The 13,744-nt window shown below is 41.6% G+C and overlaps 1 protein-coding gene across 1 annotated transcript; it reads right to left on the bottom strand.

The window, feature by feature from the left end:
- Window positions 1–638: 638 nt before the first annotated feature.
- Window positions 639–9,717, bottom strand: ANKRD1 (ankyrin repeat domain 1). Its single transcript, XM_019739148.3, has 9 exons — window positions 9,631–9,717; window positions 8,761–8,940; window positions 7,724–7,861; window positions 7,513–7,620; window positions 6,392–6,490; window positions 4,730–4,828; window positions 4,396–4,494; window positions 4,159–4,257; window positions 639–1,520 (listed from the first exon to the last, which is right to left on the bottom strand). Exons 1-9 carry the CDS (start codon window positions 9,655–9,657, stop codon window positions 1,410–1,412), a joined length of 960 nt encoding a protein of 319 aa, XP_019594707.1. The 5' UTR covers window positions 9,658–9,717; the 3' UTR covers window positions 639–1,409.
- Between the last annotated feature and the right edge of the window lie 4,027 nt (window positions 9,718–13,744).

The following is a 13,744-nucleotide window of genomic DNA, read 5'->3' as shown; positions in this document are numbered from 1 at the left end:
TACTTATCACAGATATTTGCTATATATTAATATTTATTTCTGTGATTATTTCTTTAGTATTCACCTGTTCCGGGAAGGCAGGGAAGGGACAATCTGGTTTTCTCATCACAGGTCTTAGCACCTGGACCAGCACCTGGCAACAGAATCCCTGGAGGTCAGAAATCATTGCTCAGGTGTGTTTTCTTGGGTGAGGGCTTTGACACTGTCAGCCACTGTCCACAGGAATTGTTCAACTTCATTAGTGGAGCCTGGATGGAACGTCTCAGGGAGCATTTGTTGAACTTGCAGTAATAATTCTGTCCAACAGGGGTCTCTTCCCCCATCATGGGGCCAAAAGAACTTGCACTCCTTTCTACCTTTAGGATTTTCGCAGCCTTGCTGCTCTGTGTGTGATTGTGGCCTGCCACTACCTCTGCATTACCTGGGGCCTCGTCAGACATGGAGAATCTCAGGTCCTGCCTCAGACGGGCAGAACCAGAATCTGCATTTTAACAAGATGCTCAGGTGATCTGTATACATAATAGATACTGAGAACACAACATTCCTAATCTGAAAAACTTAGAATACTTAGAAAAAAACCCCATCTAAATGGCCTTTTTCACACGGTTCTTTCCCACTATACTTAAAGTACTTAGAAAGAGGTTTAGAATCTGTTGCTTTTATTATGAATATAAAATATATGTATGACATACTATACATTTACACATTTACAATTTGCAGTTGCTTTCATCTTTTTTGAGCGAATTCCGTTCAGCACGGCCCAATTCCCCACTCCCTCCACGGCGCTCCGCGTACTCTCGGGACGTTCCCTTCACCTTGGTGCAGTGTGTGACTTGGTAAGAAATACCAGGCCCAGACAAAAAAACGGCTGGCTGTCCTGTCCTCCTCACAGGATCTCTTTCATTCTACTGTTTCCTTTTCCGTTATTACATGCCTTCCATTGCCTCAGACTTCAGGAATCAAAAGAGGGGCTGCAATAATCACCTTTGCTTTCTAAAAACACCCTTGAAATGGCCCACATGAGTGAGGTAACACATACGTAGGTACTGAGAACACTGCTCACGAACATGGTTTAAGGGCTATCTACAGGACGGCTCTGAAGAGTTATATATGAATCAAGCTTTGCTCGCCAGATGGATGACCATAAAGGATCTGAGTATCAGCGGTACCGCAGTACACTTAAAAATAAATAAATAAATACAACAGGAATAAATACAAATAAATAGAGTGAGTTTCACTAAGGGAAATTTGAATACCTATATCCTCGTGCTTTCTCAAAACTTCATGAGGTGCCGCTTGACAACAGGTTGATAAAAAGAGGTTGGGTTTTACCCCTAGTTGCTCTTCGGGGCTGTGCCTTCCAAATGCCGGCGAAGCACAGCTGATGGAAGAGGCTGTTGTCGTTTCTCTTAGAATGCAGCTATGCGAGAGGTTTTGTAGGAGTTCTCTTTGAGGCCGTCAAATATTGCTTTGGTTCCATTCTGCCAGTGTAACACCAGATCCATCGGCGTCTTCCCAGCCTAATCAAAACATGAGGCAATTTGACTTCCAGATGGGAGGCATCTGTAAGTTCACGTTCTCTGTGTGTGTTTAATGAGGTAATGGGTAGGTGTGTGGCACTGAAGTCTTTTATGCTTTTCTCTATGAGTAATTTGCTGTTTATAGTCAAACCAGTCCTTCACTGGTTCCCACAGGAATGCTTTTGTCATTTCAGATTAGCAGTGTTCTCCCTCCACCCCCCCACCCATGGGTCTATTTCAGGTATTGATAAAAATTCCTGGTCCCTAGACACAAAATGGCAAGAGCACCCCAAGTCATTTTGAGGTTCAAAAAATGCCTCCATAATCTCCAGTATTCTGCAGAATGGGCACAGGGTGGTACTGTGTTTTCCCGAAAATAAGACTGGGTCTTATATTAATTTTTGCTCCAAAATTGGGGTTTATGTTCAGGGGATGTCATCCTGAAAAATCGTGCTAGGGCTTATTTTCTGGTTAGGTCTTATTTTTCTGGAAAACACGATAGTTTTGACCTTGTAGTCAAAAACCAGTTCCTGTCAATTTGGAAAATGATGCCTTGATTGATAAAAACTGATGGTAATCAAGCTGCTTCAAAGCCTTGGCTTAAGTATTCAGGTATTTCTCAGTACTATTCCTCCTCCAGGGGGTAGGTTTTTCACAACTGCTCGGAAGTTGCATTCAGCTCTCCCATAAATTTATTTTTCTTGGAGGTGATATCAATGATATGTGATTACATTTTTGAGACCTCCATTTTCTTCTCTTATGAACATGTCTCAAGATATTTACAAAAATTAAAACCATGCCACCTCTCAATTCTTGTCTTTAAATATGGGAAGTCCTGAGTTTTTTCATCTCTATTCAGAGATCTCTCTTTAACCCAGATATTGCAAACTGGCAGCTTTGAGGCGAAAATCAGTGTAGAGACCTGTTTTGTTTTGGCCCAAACAGAGCTTAGATTTTTTTTTTTAAGTTGGAATTAATTGGCAACAGTTTGAAATTAGAGATTTCCCAACTGAATTTGTGATCTCTGAAAAAAATGTGAAGAGTTGGCAGTATGACACTCATGGCTCCTTAGAGCAACAATGGACTGGATGGGGTTAGCACCTCTGCCTTTCCAAATTATGTGCACAGACTTCCACAGCCACCCATGTAAGTCATTTATATGATCTGCCTGCCCTGTGCGTATTGCGTTAGTAGTCCTGTGACCTTCACTTTGGAATTTCCCGCTTCTAGCATCTTCCTTGAGAAACACTTAGCAGCAGACATGAAGAAAGAGTTTTGGACAACGATACTGTGTGTGTTGTTTCCAGTGCCCTTCAAGGGGGTGGCCAATAGCTTACTGGTCTTTTGGGGGAACAGTGATCCATTGGGTCAATGACATTAATAGTTCCAGAATCCTTCTGCCTGAGTCAAACATATTCAGAGCCTTGAGCCCTATGTGTGTATTTTTGGCTATTCTTCCACAGATTCCTTGCCCTCCTTCCTGTTGAAATCTAGCTCCTGATTTTCTGGCTACTTACACATTCTCCCCAAATCAGTATGCTATTTATTTCTGCTGATACTTGTCTCACTGCCTGTGAAAAAAATCATATTTTCTGCAGCTTTGGAGATGTCATTGAATCTACTCTTTTTCTGATATTTTATTGAAATTATTAGATAAAACCAATCCCAATATCAAGGATAAGGGAACCCTACTCTTAACACTTTAATACCCTAAGCAATCTCTAGTCCTTGCATTTATTCTTTGTTCCTGTTAACAAGCCAGTTTTTTTTAATGATGAAATATTCCTCTCAGTCTCAGAGTAACACAATAAGAAGAAATTATTCACATTCTATGATCACTGGGGTTTTCTTTTCCTTTTTTTTTTTTTTTTTTTTTAATGTGATTCTCCAAAAGCTTTCAAATTATTTCTTCAGTAATTTACACCCATTCCTCTGGGTGATATATTTAAAGATGATGTTTGCCTGGGAATTGGGACCATGAGAAGTTGGTTATGTTTCCTGCTTACAGATGAAGCTAAATTAATACGTACTTGTAGAAGGGACTTGTATAAGCATTTTCAGAGCCTAAATATAGGAAGTTATTTTGAGGGATGTGCAGATAAACTGAAGTGGAGAATAGATGGAAATTATCTCAAAAATATAGGCAGAAGCACAGCTCCCACTGGAAGGAAGTGGTAGCATGTCACGCTGTTGTAAGGAGGGAAGGACTTCTCAATTGACTCAGATTACATATGGATTGACTTGAGTTCATTGGCTCTTGGCTGCATGGACCACTTCAGGAATGGGGGATGTCTGTATTCCTGACAGCCCAGGCCTTGCTCAGCCAAGGCAGATGGCACTTGTGTTTGCAAAGGTGAGCAGTTTGACCACCTTTTATTTTCAAGACCAAATTTTAAAAGCCTAGACACTGTCCTAGACACTGAAGCCATAGCAGTCACTGTGGCTTCCCCCATCTCTGACCAGGTGACCTGAGTAAGGTAAGCAGTGTCACCACGGAATGGACAGGGGCGGGCATTTGAACCATGACAAGACCCCTGTCTTTAAATACTACCGTTGTGGGACTATTTCCAGGTCTGTGAGATAACGTTTTTGTAGATTAGGAAGGCTGCAAGTGGGGCCCCTTCTTTGGAGCACTTACACAGTTCTTGACATTGAGATCGGCGCCATACATGATCAGGAGTCTGACCATCTTGTAACGATTCAGTCTCACAGCATCATGCAGGGGGGTATCTCCTTCCTAGAGAAGCAGAGTGAACAGGCTAAAGCTGGGCCTGAAGACAGGAAGTGGGTCCCGAGAGGGTACCCGACTTGGAGAGTGATTCCAAATAAATGAGGAGTGAAACTTTAGGAGGCCCAAGTCGACGCAACTACTCACTCTGTCCTTGGCGTTGAGGTCCGCCTCGCAGGCGATGAGATGCTCTGCGCACTCGTAGTGACCGGTCCTCACTGCCACATGCAGCGCTGTGCTGAGTAACTGGGAAATTGAAGAACGCTGCTGATGTACTGGGTGTGAGGACGGGGGCTGTTCCAGACCCCAAGGCATGGAGGGCAGGGGGCTGGGGGGGAGTGGCCACTCCGGTACCTCACAAAGCATGGTGAGGTGGGTTTGGGAGTCCGGCAAAGAAGAAGCAGAAGGGGCGGGGAGGGGAAAGAAGAGGAAGAGAGGGATGAGAGGATGGGGGCAGGGGACAAGGAAAGAGGAGAAATACCTTATCCCGGGCACTGATTTTTGCTCCTTTATTCAGCAACAATTTTAAGACATCCAGGTTTCCTCCACGGCTCGCCCAGTGGATGGCTGTGGATTCAAGCTATACCCGGAAGGTAAAAGGACATAATTAATGTAAAGAAGACTCTGGTCAGACGAACTCATACTTGCTTTCTAAGGCCCAGGAACACCAGGTTTGCTAGCGCATCTGTGATAGCAATGTCTGTCCTTGTCTAGATTGCTGATTCCAGCTCGTTGCCAAATGTTTTAGCTGAACTATATGTACGTGAATGTGAGTATGTACCCTCATTTGTGTGCACCATTAGGAAATTCTTTTTTTTTTTTTTTTTAGATTTACAAAAAAATGGAGGAAATTCTTAATCAATCTAATAACTATGTTTTTTAAAAAAGAATAAGAACTGTAATTTACCAAGAATTCTTTTGTGCCAACATGGTGCTACCATGCCTAGAATTATGGTGTGATCTTCCCAGCAACATTGTGAGTTAGGGGTGACTGTGCTCATTTTGCAGATGAGAAAAACAAGGCTCCAAAATACTCAAGTTTCTTGCCCAAGGACACAGCTAGTAAGTAAGTGGCAGAATAGATATTCAAACCCGCAGCTGCCTGGCACTTGAACCACTTTTGCCAAATATGTATACTGAAAAGTTCTAGAGAAACGTATTTAAAAATCCTGGCAGAATAAAAGTGGTCCCTTCCAAAAGGTTTTAATCGAGCTGATACCTCTTCCTGTGTCCTTGTTTTTTCCTCTTGCTGGTTCTCTGCTGTCGTTTGTGCCAGCACAGTCTCTTACCTCGACTGCCATCACTTGTGGTCACTGCACACTGCACTTAGAAGATTCCCTCTTCAGTGATCTGTTTTGGATATCCCTGGCCTTCCAAATCCCACACTCATGAATTTTAGTGTCTTTCCATGCAAATTTTTATTTTTTTGTTTCTTTAGATTGTTTTTCTGTGTGTTTGTCTTTTGGGTTCAATTTCGGCCAAATCCTTTGGACTCTTGATATCCTTTTTCACTTTGCTATAAAGTCAAATTGAGCTGCATTTATATAAATAAAGCATTTTCCCAGCTCAATTTCAGTTCGTAAAATACACTGTACACTGGTCTTTGTAGAAATCACTGTGGTTGAATTATTGAGATCTGAATAGCAGCTGCTTTCATAGATGCAGTTCATTTAGTATGCAGTCTAGCCCCAAATCTCATTGAGGGCCCTCGGCATCTATCACATAAGGTGAGCAGCTAGAGAATTCTGATTCATTGCTGGCAGCCAGGGGCCAAAGAGCAGAAGGCCGTGTATAATAGAAAGACAGGGATGTTGAAAGGCAAGTGTCGACTGTATTACTTCTCAGTAATGCTACTGACTTGATAATGACCCAACTCTCTGATGAGGATATTGAATTCTGTTCAACAGTGTTCACTTCCTTCTTTTCCCTGGAATACTCCTCTCCTTTTCAGTATGTATAGAAAATACTTTCCACATGACCTTGTCCCATCTCCCAAGTTTCCTTTGTACAGAGAAATAAGCTTTTGCCTAGTTCTCTCAGATCAATTTTCAATCCACTCAGCCCAGTGTTTCATTGTAGGTTTTCTCAAGCTTCATGTAGTCTACTCATTTTGGCTTATTTCCAAGCAAAAAAATATATTTACCATATCACGGCATTCAATCTGGGCTCCAGCTTCCATTAACTTCTCCACAATTGCCAAATGCCCTTCCAGGCATGCTCTATGAAGAGCTGTCCGTTTATACTGTCAGAATAGAGATTAAAAGAAGAGAGAGAGAGAAAGAGAAAAAAAGGCATATAAAAATGTGCATAAATCCTTTCTAGGAGGTATGAATCTGGAGGCGCTGATGACCTAATTGATAGAAACTTGAGTGCTTCTTTATGAATTAGAAATGTCAAATTCACTAAAATTGCAGAACTAGAACAATTATCCTGCAACTGAGATTTGAGCTTCCTGCAATGAACATTTCTAAGTTTTGAACTTGAAGGTTTTCCCTTTCTTTTATTTAGTGCAGTGTTCATTGTTTGTGTAGCGTTTGCCATGCAGATCAGACAGTTTTCTTCCACCTGGGACTGTTGTTATGTTGAATATCAAAAAGTATTGAATTCATTTTTAAGAAAATGGGAGACTCATTTTTAGTTCAACTTCAGAAATAATTCCCCATTTCAGTTCATGGGGGGAAAGAATACAAAAAAGATTAGTGATTTCTGGTAAATTGGCTTCATATGAATGGATGAATAGATTTTTAAAGCTGGAACAACTTTAGGCGTTATTGCACGCCAGTGCCCTCTATTTACAGATAAGGAAACTGAGGTCTAGAACATGAAAATTAGCTGCTAAAGATCAAATAGCAAAGTAGTGAAAGAGCCGGCACTTGAACTCCACTCTCCAGATTCCCTGTCTAGAACTGATATTTGGGGTCCAATCAGAGATGATGCTAATAATATATTTCTGCAAAGGTGACTTATTGGCCTTTCCTTATTAAAAGTCTGTCCCAAGGAGGTAAGAAGTTAAAGACAAACTGAAAAATCAGCCAAAAATATATGAGAGTGCAAAAACTAATTCAATCCATAGCACTAATCCAGCATTTTTTTTTTTCTTTCGTGCATGGTACTCTCCTCTTCTGTTGCCGCCATATGTAGCAACAGCTGGGGAAACTGTTTCAGGTGGACTGATTTTTGGCACCATATTAGCAAGGCTGCAGTAAAGCATAAGAAACACAAAATTAATGAGCTGGATGTTTCAGTGCTTTGTATAAGCCTTACCTCATCACAGACATCTGGATTGTTCTTGTCTGACAAGAATTTTTCTATTACTGGCAGTTTATTCTCCAGGGCAGCCTTCAGAAACCGAGGCACATCCACAGGTTCTGTCTAAAGCCAAAAATAGTGAGAGTTACCATGAGCATTCCAACATCCAATCAAACTCTCCACAGATATTTATTCCCCTGTAGCATACTACCCCTGAAGCGCTTACAATGATTTCGGGTTCAGGTTCCTTCACAACTGGAACTTTACTTTTCCTGTATTTTTTCTTCTTCTTCAGCTGAATGATAGTTTCAAGGTCTTCTAAATTTTCAAGCTTTGATCTTTGTTCTAGTTTTTTCTTCTTGAGCTGCAAAAGAAATCCATATTTCAAAATATGGTGAGTTCTACTGACAAGCAGTCTGGTTGTGTCTAAACAAAATCTGCTAGGTCTCAGATATGTATGGGAACAGTTTCAGCAAAAAAATTTTTAAAAGTAAATCTTTGATTCTGATTCAGTGATTTCTCATTCAGGTATTTGGGGGTCTAATTGTTTCAGCTAATTCCTTTCATCTTCACTTCTCTTGCATGTAGCCTGAGCTTTTGACTAGCTAGGAGGATCTAGTCCCTCTGTGATGATTCTGTAATTACTGCCATAAACCCCAGATTTCCGTTGAATATTTTTTATCATACTCAAGATTTTTTTTTTAACCCAAAAGAATCCTGTAATAAATGTTAAGCTTTGAAATATCAGAGCCAGTCTCTTTCAGGTGGTCCATAATCAGGGCCCATGAAACAGACTGTCCTGAGGCTACAACTAACTAATGCATATTTTGTCTGTGGTTAGTAAGTAATGAAAATTCACCCAGTAGCACAGATATTGTCAACACAAATAGTAGATACAGTCAAACAATGATCCATGGACCACAAACCACATTACTGAGAAAGAGAGATCTCCCTTGCTTGGAATTAACCAGACAGCATGTGATATGAGAAATTCACTAGACACATTTCTCTTTCCAAATCTTTCAAGTAGAACATGGTCATTGAATATTCAATCATTGATTCAGAATCCAGAGGTCATAATCTTGCTTAGGAATTATTTCCCATAACCTGTCCCATAGAAGTTACCTCTTTATGGGTTCAAATTTGGTAAAGAAACATCTTGGGAACGGTAGCATTTTGTTTCTTTCCTCCTTCCTGCTTGGCACATCCATCCCCTACTCCATCCCCAACCTCCGACTAGTGAATTCCACAGAAGGTTCTTACCTCTGCCTCTCGTTGTTTCTCAATTCTCCACTGTTGCTCCGCAAGGATCATGGAGTGGGCTGGAAGTGTTTTCAGGTCCTCTTGCTTCTCCAAAGTAACAGCAGCCTCATACTCTCCATCTGTGAAATCCTTAGGAAGGAACTCCCCGGTGTCTCCACTGCCATTCTTCTTCCCTGTGACCTATGAGGGAAGAAGATGGTGGGATCAGAAGTAGCAGGGCCTGCCCTGGGTTAATTCTCCATAGAGGATGCTGCAGGAGACTCCTGGTCCTTTCTCCCTGGTGACAGCTGCCTCCGTGCAGTGCACCACCAGACCTCAGGCTGCGGCACACCGCCAGACCTCAGGCTGCGGCGCACTGCTGTGCTCTGCCAGGATTGCCTTCAGGTGTTTGTCGTGCTATGTAGTTAAGTCAAGGTTTAGGTTAGATTGATATGTTTAAATCTACTTTAAATCTGCTTGATCGCATTTCTCCTAGAAAAATCACAACCCCCCTCCCCTCTGATTATTTAAAATTCTGCCATTTTAGGTACTTTTGATGGCTTTTGGCCTTGAGTTGTAAAGTCTTCAGACATATGTTCTGGCCATAGATCTTCTTCCCTAAGGCATTTCAGTAACTACATGTGATTCTATACTTCACTAATAAAACCAAAGGAGAAGATAATAAAAAGGAAATAGGTAGAAAATTCATTACTGCCAGCTCCATTTTCCCAGTGTCACTTATTTCATCACATAAACCAACCATTTTCCATACATGGCATGTTCAGAGTACCTGTGCCTTATGCCTGAAAGAAAAGGACATTTCAGTTTTCAAATAAAAACTAAGACTGAACCAGCAACTTTCACTGCGTAGAAATAATGTGTCTTACGTACCAGCTCCTCTACTTTCAGCATCATCATGTTGGCCCGAAGTTCGTCTGTATGTTTCCTCCTGTGGAATGACTCCCTTGAGTTGGCCCTGCTGAGCTCCAGACCGGTCAGCTTATATAGCTAGGACTGGGTGAGATAATCTTCCAACCTGGGAACCCAAGTAACACCCCCGCCCCCACCAGTGGCCAACTCAGAGGCAGGTGAATTTTCATTCCAGACTCAGTGTCTGGGAAGCAGAAGTGGGAGGGGATGACAAGCAACCTCACTGAATATGTGAATCAAGATGAAATGTGAGAGGGCCATTCCTTTGGCAGTGACCACAGCGCTCAGCAATGCAAGTCATCCTATTTATCGGGAAGCCAGGGGACAGCTGCCTGTTGATATTGCACCACAATGCTGCTCCCTTTCCTTCTTTGTCAGCTTTCATATGACTGAGCCTATCAAGAAAATGTAAATACCCTGCATATCACACTCCCAATAATATCTTTCTGATAACCGGACTTATCAACACTTCACTTGGGGGAAGTGTTGCTTCAGGACATCCTATTCCTGTGGGTAAACATGCTGAGAGCAAAGGATTCGAGTCCACATGGCCCTTGTCTATATCTGTTTGGAATTCTCTGGAGTGATGTCTGGGGCTAAAAAGGCCCCATGACATGCCATCTCACCATCATTATAAGAAATTGAAAGCACTCAGTAATGCACTTTTGTTTGATGGTGTCATGGGCCATAATTAGCATATGACATGTTTCCTGTCTTCTAAAACAGCATACTTACTAGAGCAATTTTAGCAATTTTTATTCAAAAAAGATCCAAATGGTCTGGAGATAGATTATGTGAGACCAGTTTTTAGCAATGGTATGACCTTTGAGAACCAAAGTTCTCAGATGCTATGGGAGTTTGTCAAAAATTCAGATCCCTGGACCCCACGTCAGGGCATTCTGAGTTGATTTATGGTGAGTCCTAGGAATCTGTTTTTTTCAAAGCACTCAGATAATTCTGATGCATCAGATTTGAGATACATTGCCAGAGAAGGAAGAGCTTTGCTTTGGAAGGGGGGAAAAAGACCTCTGTTTCTGGTTTCCCATCTCTGAGGTGTTAAATTATGTAAAAATATTTAGGTGTCTTTGTAGTTCAAGGAGAAACTGGGGTCATTATATCTTCAAAGCTATTTAAAATCTGATTTTTTCTTTTTTCCTAGTAAAAGAAAGGAGGAAAGAGTGAGAGAAAGGGCGTGTTAATGAGCGGAGTGTTAATTAGGATGTTGTGTTGACCTTTCTGTGTCTGTCACTCCCTCAACGGACATGGCTGCCATTCTCTTCTCACCCCCTTAAACTGATCAGCCCATGGATAGTTTTTCTGGAACTTGCAAACTGAAACATTGACTCCCAAAACTAAACACTGGCAAAGAGGGACCCTCCCAGTAACTCTTGTATCCATTCTGGTCTCCTAACATTCTATGCTAAAAGGGGTTTTACTTAAAGGACGTTTCCTGGTATTTTCTTTGAAGTGGAGATAGTTATTACCATGTTCATTGATCTCTTTAAGTAAAAAGTGGCCATTTAAGCTTTTCCTACTATTTCTTATGCCTTTTGTTCCAGGCCAGACCTAAACTGAGGGGAGTGTTAGGAGATATCTTTGGGGAAGAGTCATAGGTTAAGGGTTTAGAATATGGAATCCCAGAGCTGTTAGTGCCCTCAAAGTTCGAGCAAGACCAATGCTTTCATTTTACAGAGAGGATACTGAGGCACAGAAACGTTAAGTAACTTGGCTGTAGATACACAGCTAGTTGGTGGATGCTAGGTTTAAGAGTTTGGATTCCATCCAATAGAAGCGGAGCCCAGAGCAGATTTTCTAGTGCAGTTCATATCTAGACCCACTCAGGGCCCTACCACAACTGGTTCAAAGGCTCTTCAGTGTGCAAATCACCTCAAAATTGCAAGTTGAAAGTGGGTAGGATAGCTCAGCATGCCCATTCCTTCCTCTAGTCCCTTAATTGCCCCTGACTGGTTCTGTACAGGAGGCTCCAGGAAGTCTTGAAGAAAACTTTGCAGAGGACACTTGAGGAAGGGTTGATGGAAGGAGTGAACTGTGCAGATCCAACATCTTCAGGGACAGCAGAATCACTGCTGGGCCTCTCCACTTCCCCTTTTGCCATCCAGTTTGTCATTAGAAAACATGAGAGGATGTGCTTTTCAGAAAAAGATACTAGATCCATTTAGCTCCCTAACAACACATAAGACAAAATTGTATTTCCAAATCATTCTTCTTCATCATAATTGAGAACTGAACTACTCAACTAAAGATGAGTTCTCTGCCACTTGTTTTTAACATGTTTTCTGCCCATAAAAATTCCTGTAGTGAGGTAAATTCTGAAATTTGTATATTTGGCTTTATCATAGCCTCAAATTAGGCATAACCTTTTCTTATCAAGAGGCATTAAGGTAACAAAGCTCCAAGTTGGTTCTACAATTATTTAGCAACCCAGTGTCAACCATCTGTGACCAGAATGAGTAGGGGAATGGTGTCTGAGCTTTGTCAGAGTTTCCTCATGAGCCTCTCCCCCTCTTCCTGCAGGATTTATGCATTTCAGTGCGTCCAAAATTATAACCTTATTTACAACTGGAGAAACTTAAGCAGAGGAGCAGGATCTAAAGCATTCATTGCTATCACCCAGGATTTGAAAGATGTGCCCAAATGCTACCTGTGTTCACGTGCCATGGCTCAGCCCCTACGACAATTTCACCTGTCCAAATGTTAAGGTACTTCTACTCAGACATTTTATTTTTCTTCTAATATTTTCTTAACTATATAAGTAATGTACAAATTTTTTATTACAAATTAAAATAACAGAATGTTGCTTAATTGCAATCTCACTGAGTGTTGATTTGGCACTTGATTTTTTTCACACAATAATATGTCTTAAAGATCATCTAGTAGCACAAACAAATCTGTCTCCTTATTTTAAACAACTTAATGGATTTATTTCCATATGTGGCTATACTCTTGCCAATTTAACGACTCTCCTATCTATGGACATATAAGCTGTTTTTTTAAAACGGCCACTTTTATTTGCTATTATCAAAGGCATTTTGTAGCACATAAAATTTTATTGTTATTAACACTCCTTGTCCTTAGAACACCCACCTTTATACTAAAGGAAGGACTCCAAGGCCTGGAGCCAGATTCTGACTTGGAAGACACCTTGTTCCGTGGTTGCACTCAAAATTGTTCATTTTGCCGTCGCTCTTAATAGCCTCCCAGGCCCAGCTGCTACTCACCTTCCTTGGCTCAGAGAAATAGCTGACTTTGCCTGACTAGGAATCCAAGTATCCTTATAGCCAAGCCATGGCTCAGTTACACACTCGAAAATGCCAAAGGGAGGTCATAAAAGTGAAACAAACAAGGTTCAAGGTTGTTTCCTCTCCCCCACCAACCAGGAATGGAATCGTCTGCCTTTATTTGAAAAGCCAGAAGTACTGAGACATTTTGAGCAGGATTGTGGCATGTGCCTTCATCTCTTCAAGCACAGAGTCAAGATTAATGTCTTATTCTTCCCAGGGCTCTGGACAGAAGATGCATGCACATGGCTGTAAGCAACACAGTACAAACTTCCTTTCCTTGCGGATATCGGTGGCCTCCAACGTTAGAGGTAGGCTAAAACTATAGGACTTGCCCCCAGACCTTCCAGTACATGCCTTGTTACATTAAATAATGTGTCTCAACTCAAATTCTGCCACACATATGAACCTGTGTCATCCAATAGGCACACACAGCCACACGGGCTATCCTGTAAACTCAGTAAAGACACCCCCTGTTCATTTAGGCCCTCGGACAGTGTCCGGCATAAAAGGTTCACTTCAAGATAAAGGAAACCACATTCTAGCACCAGATTTCAGCTAATTTTCTAGCCTTCAAATGACAGGATGTTCCGTCTATGGCCCAACCTGAGATCTGACAGGATCCCAGCACTTGCTGTATAGGCCTAGGACTCCAAAGGGCATGGAACAGTGCCTGACACATAGCGGGACCAAATATTTAGTGACACCTAGCAAATCTAATATTCTTTTCTAGCCAATCACCTATCTCAAATCCTCCCCCAATGACAATTTGTAAC

The sequence above is a fragment of the Rhinolophus sinicus genome, chromosome 15, assembly GCF_057876585.1.
Source record: "Rhinolophus sinicus isolate RSI-liver-muscle chromosome 15, RSI-T2T, whole genome shotgun sequence".
Classification (NCBI taxonomy): domain Eukaryota; kingdom Metazoa; phylum Chordata; class Mammalia; order Chiroptera; family Rhinolophidae; genus Rhinolophus; species Rhinolophus sinicus.
The sequence above is the reverse complement of the archived record's forward strand: the minus strand, read 5'-3'. Positions and strand labels throughout refer to the sequence as shown.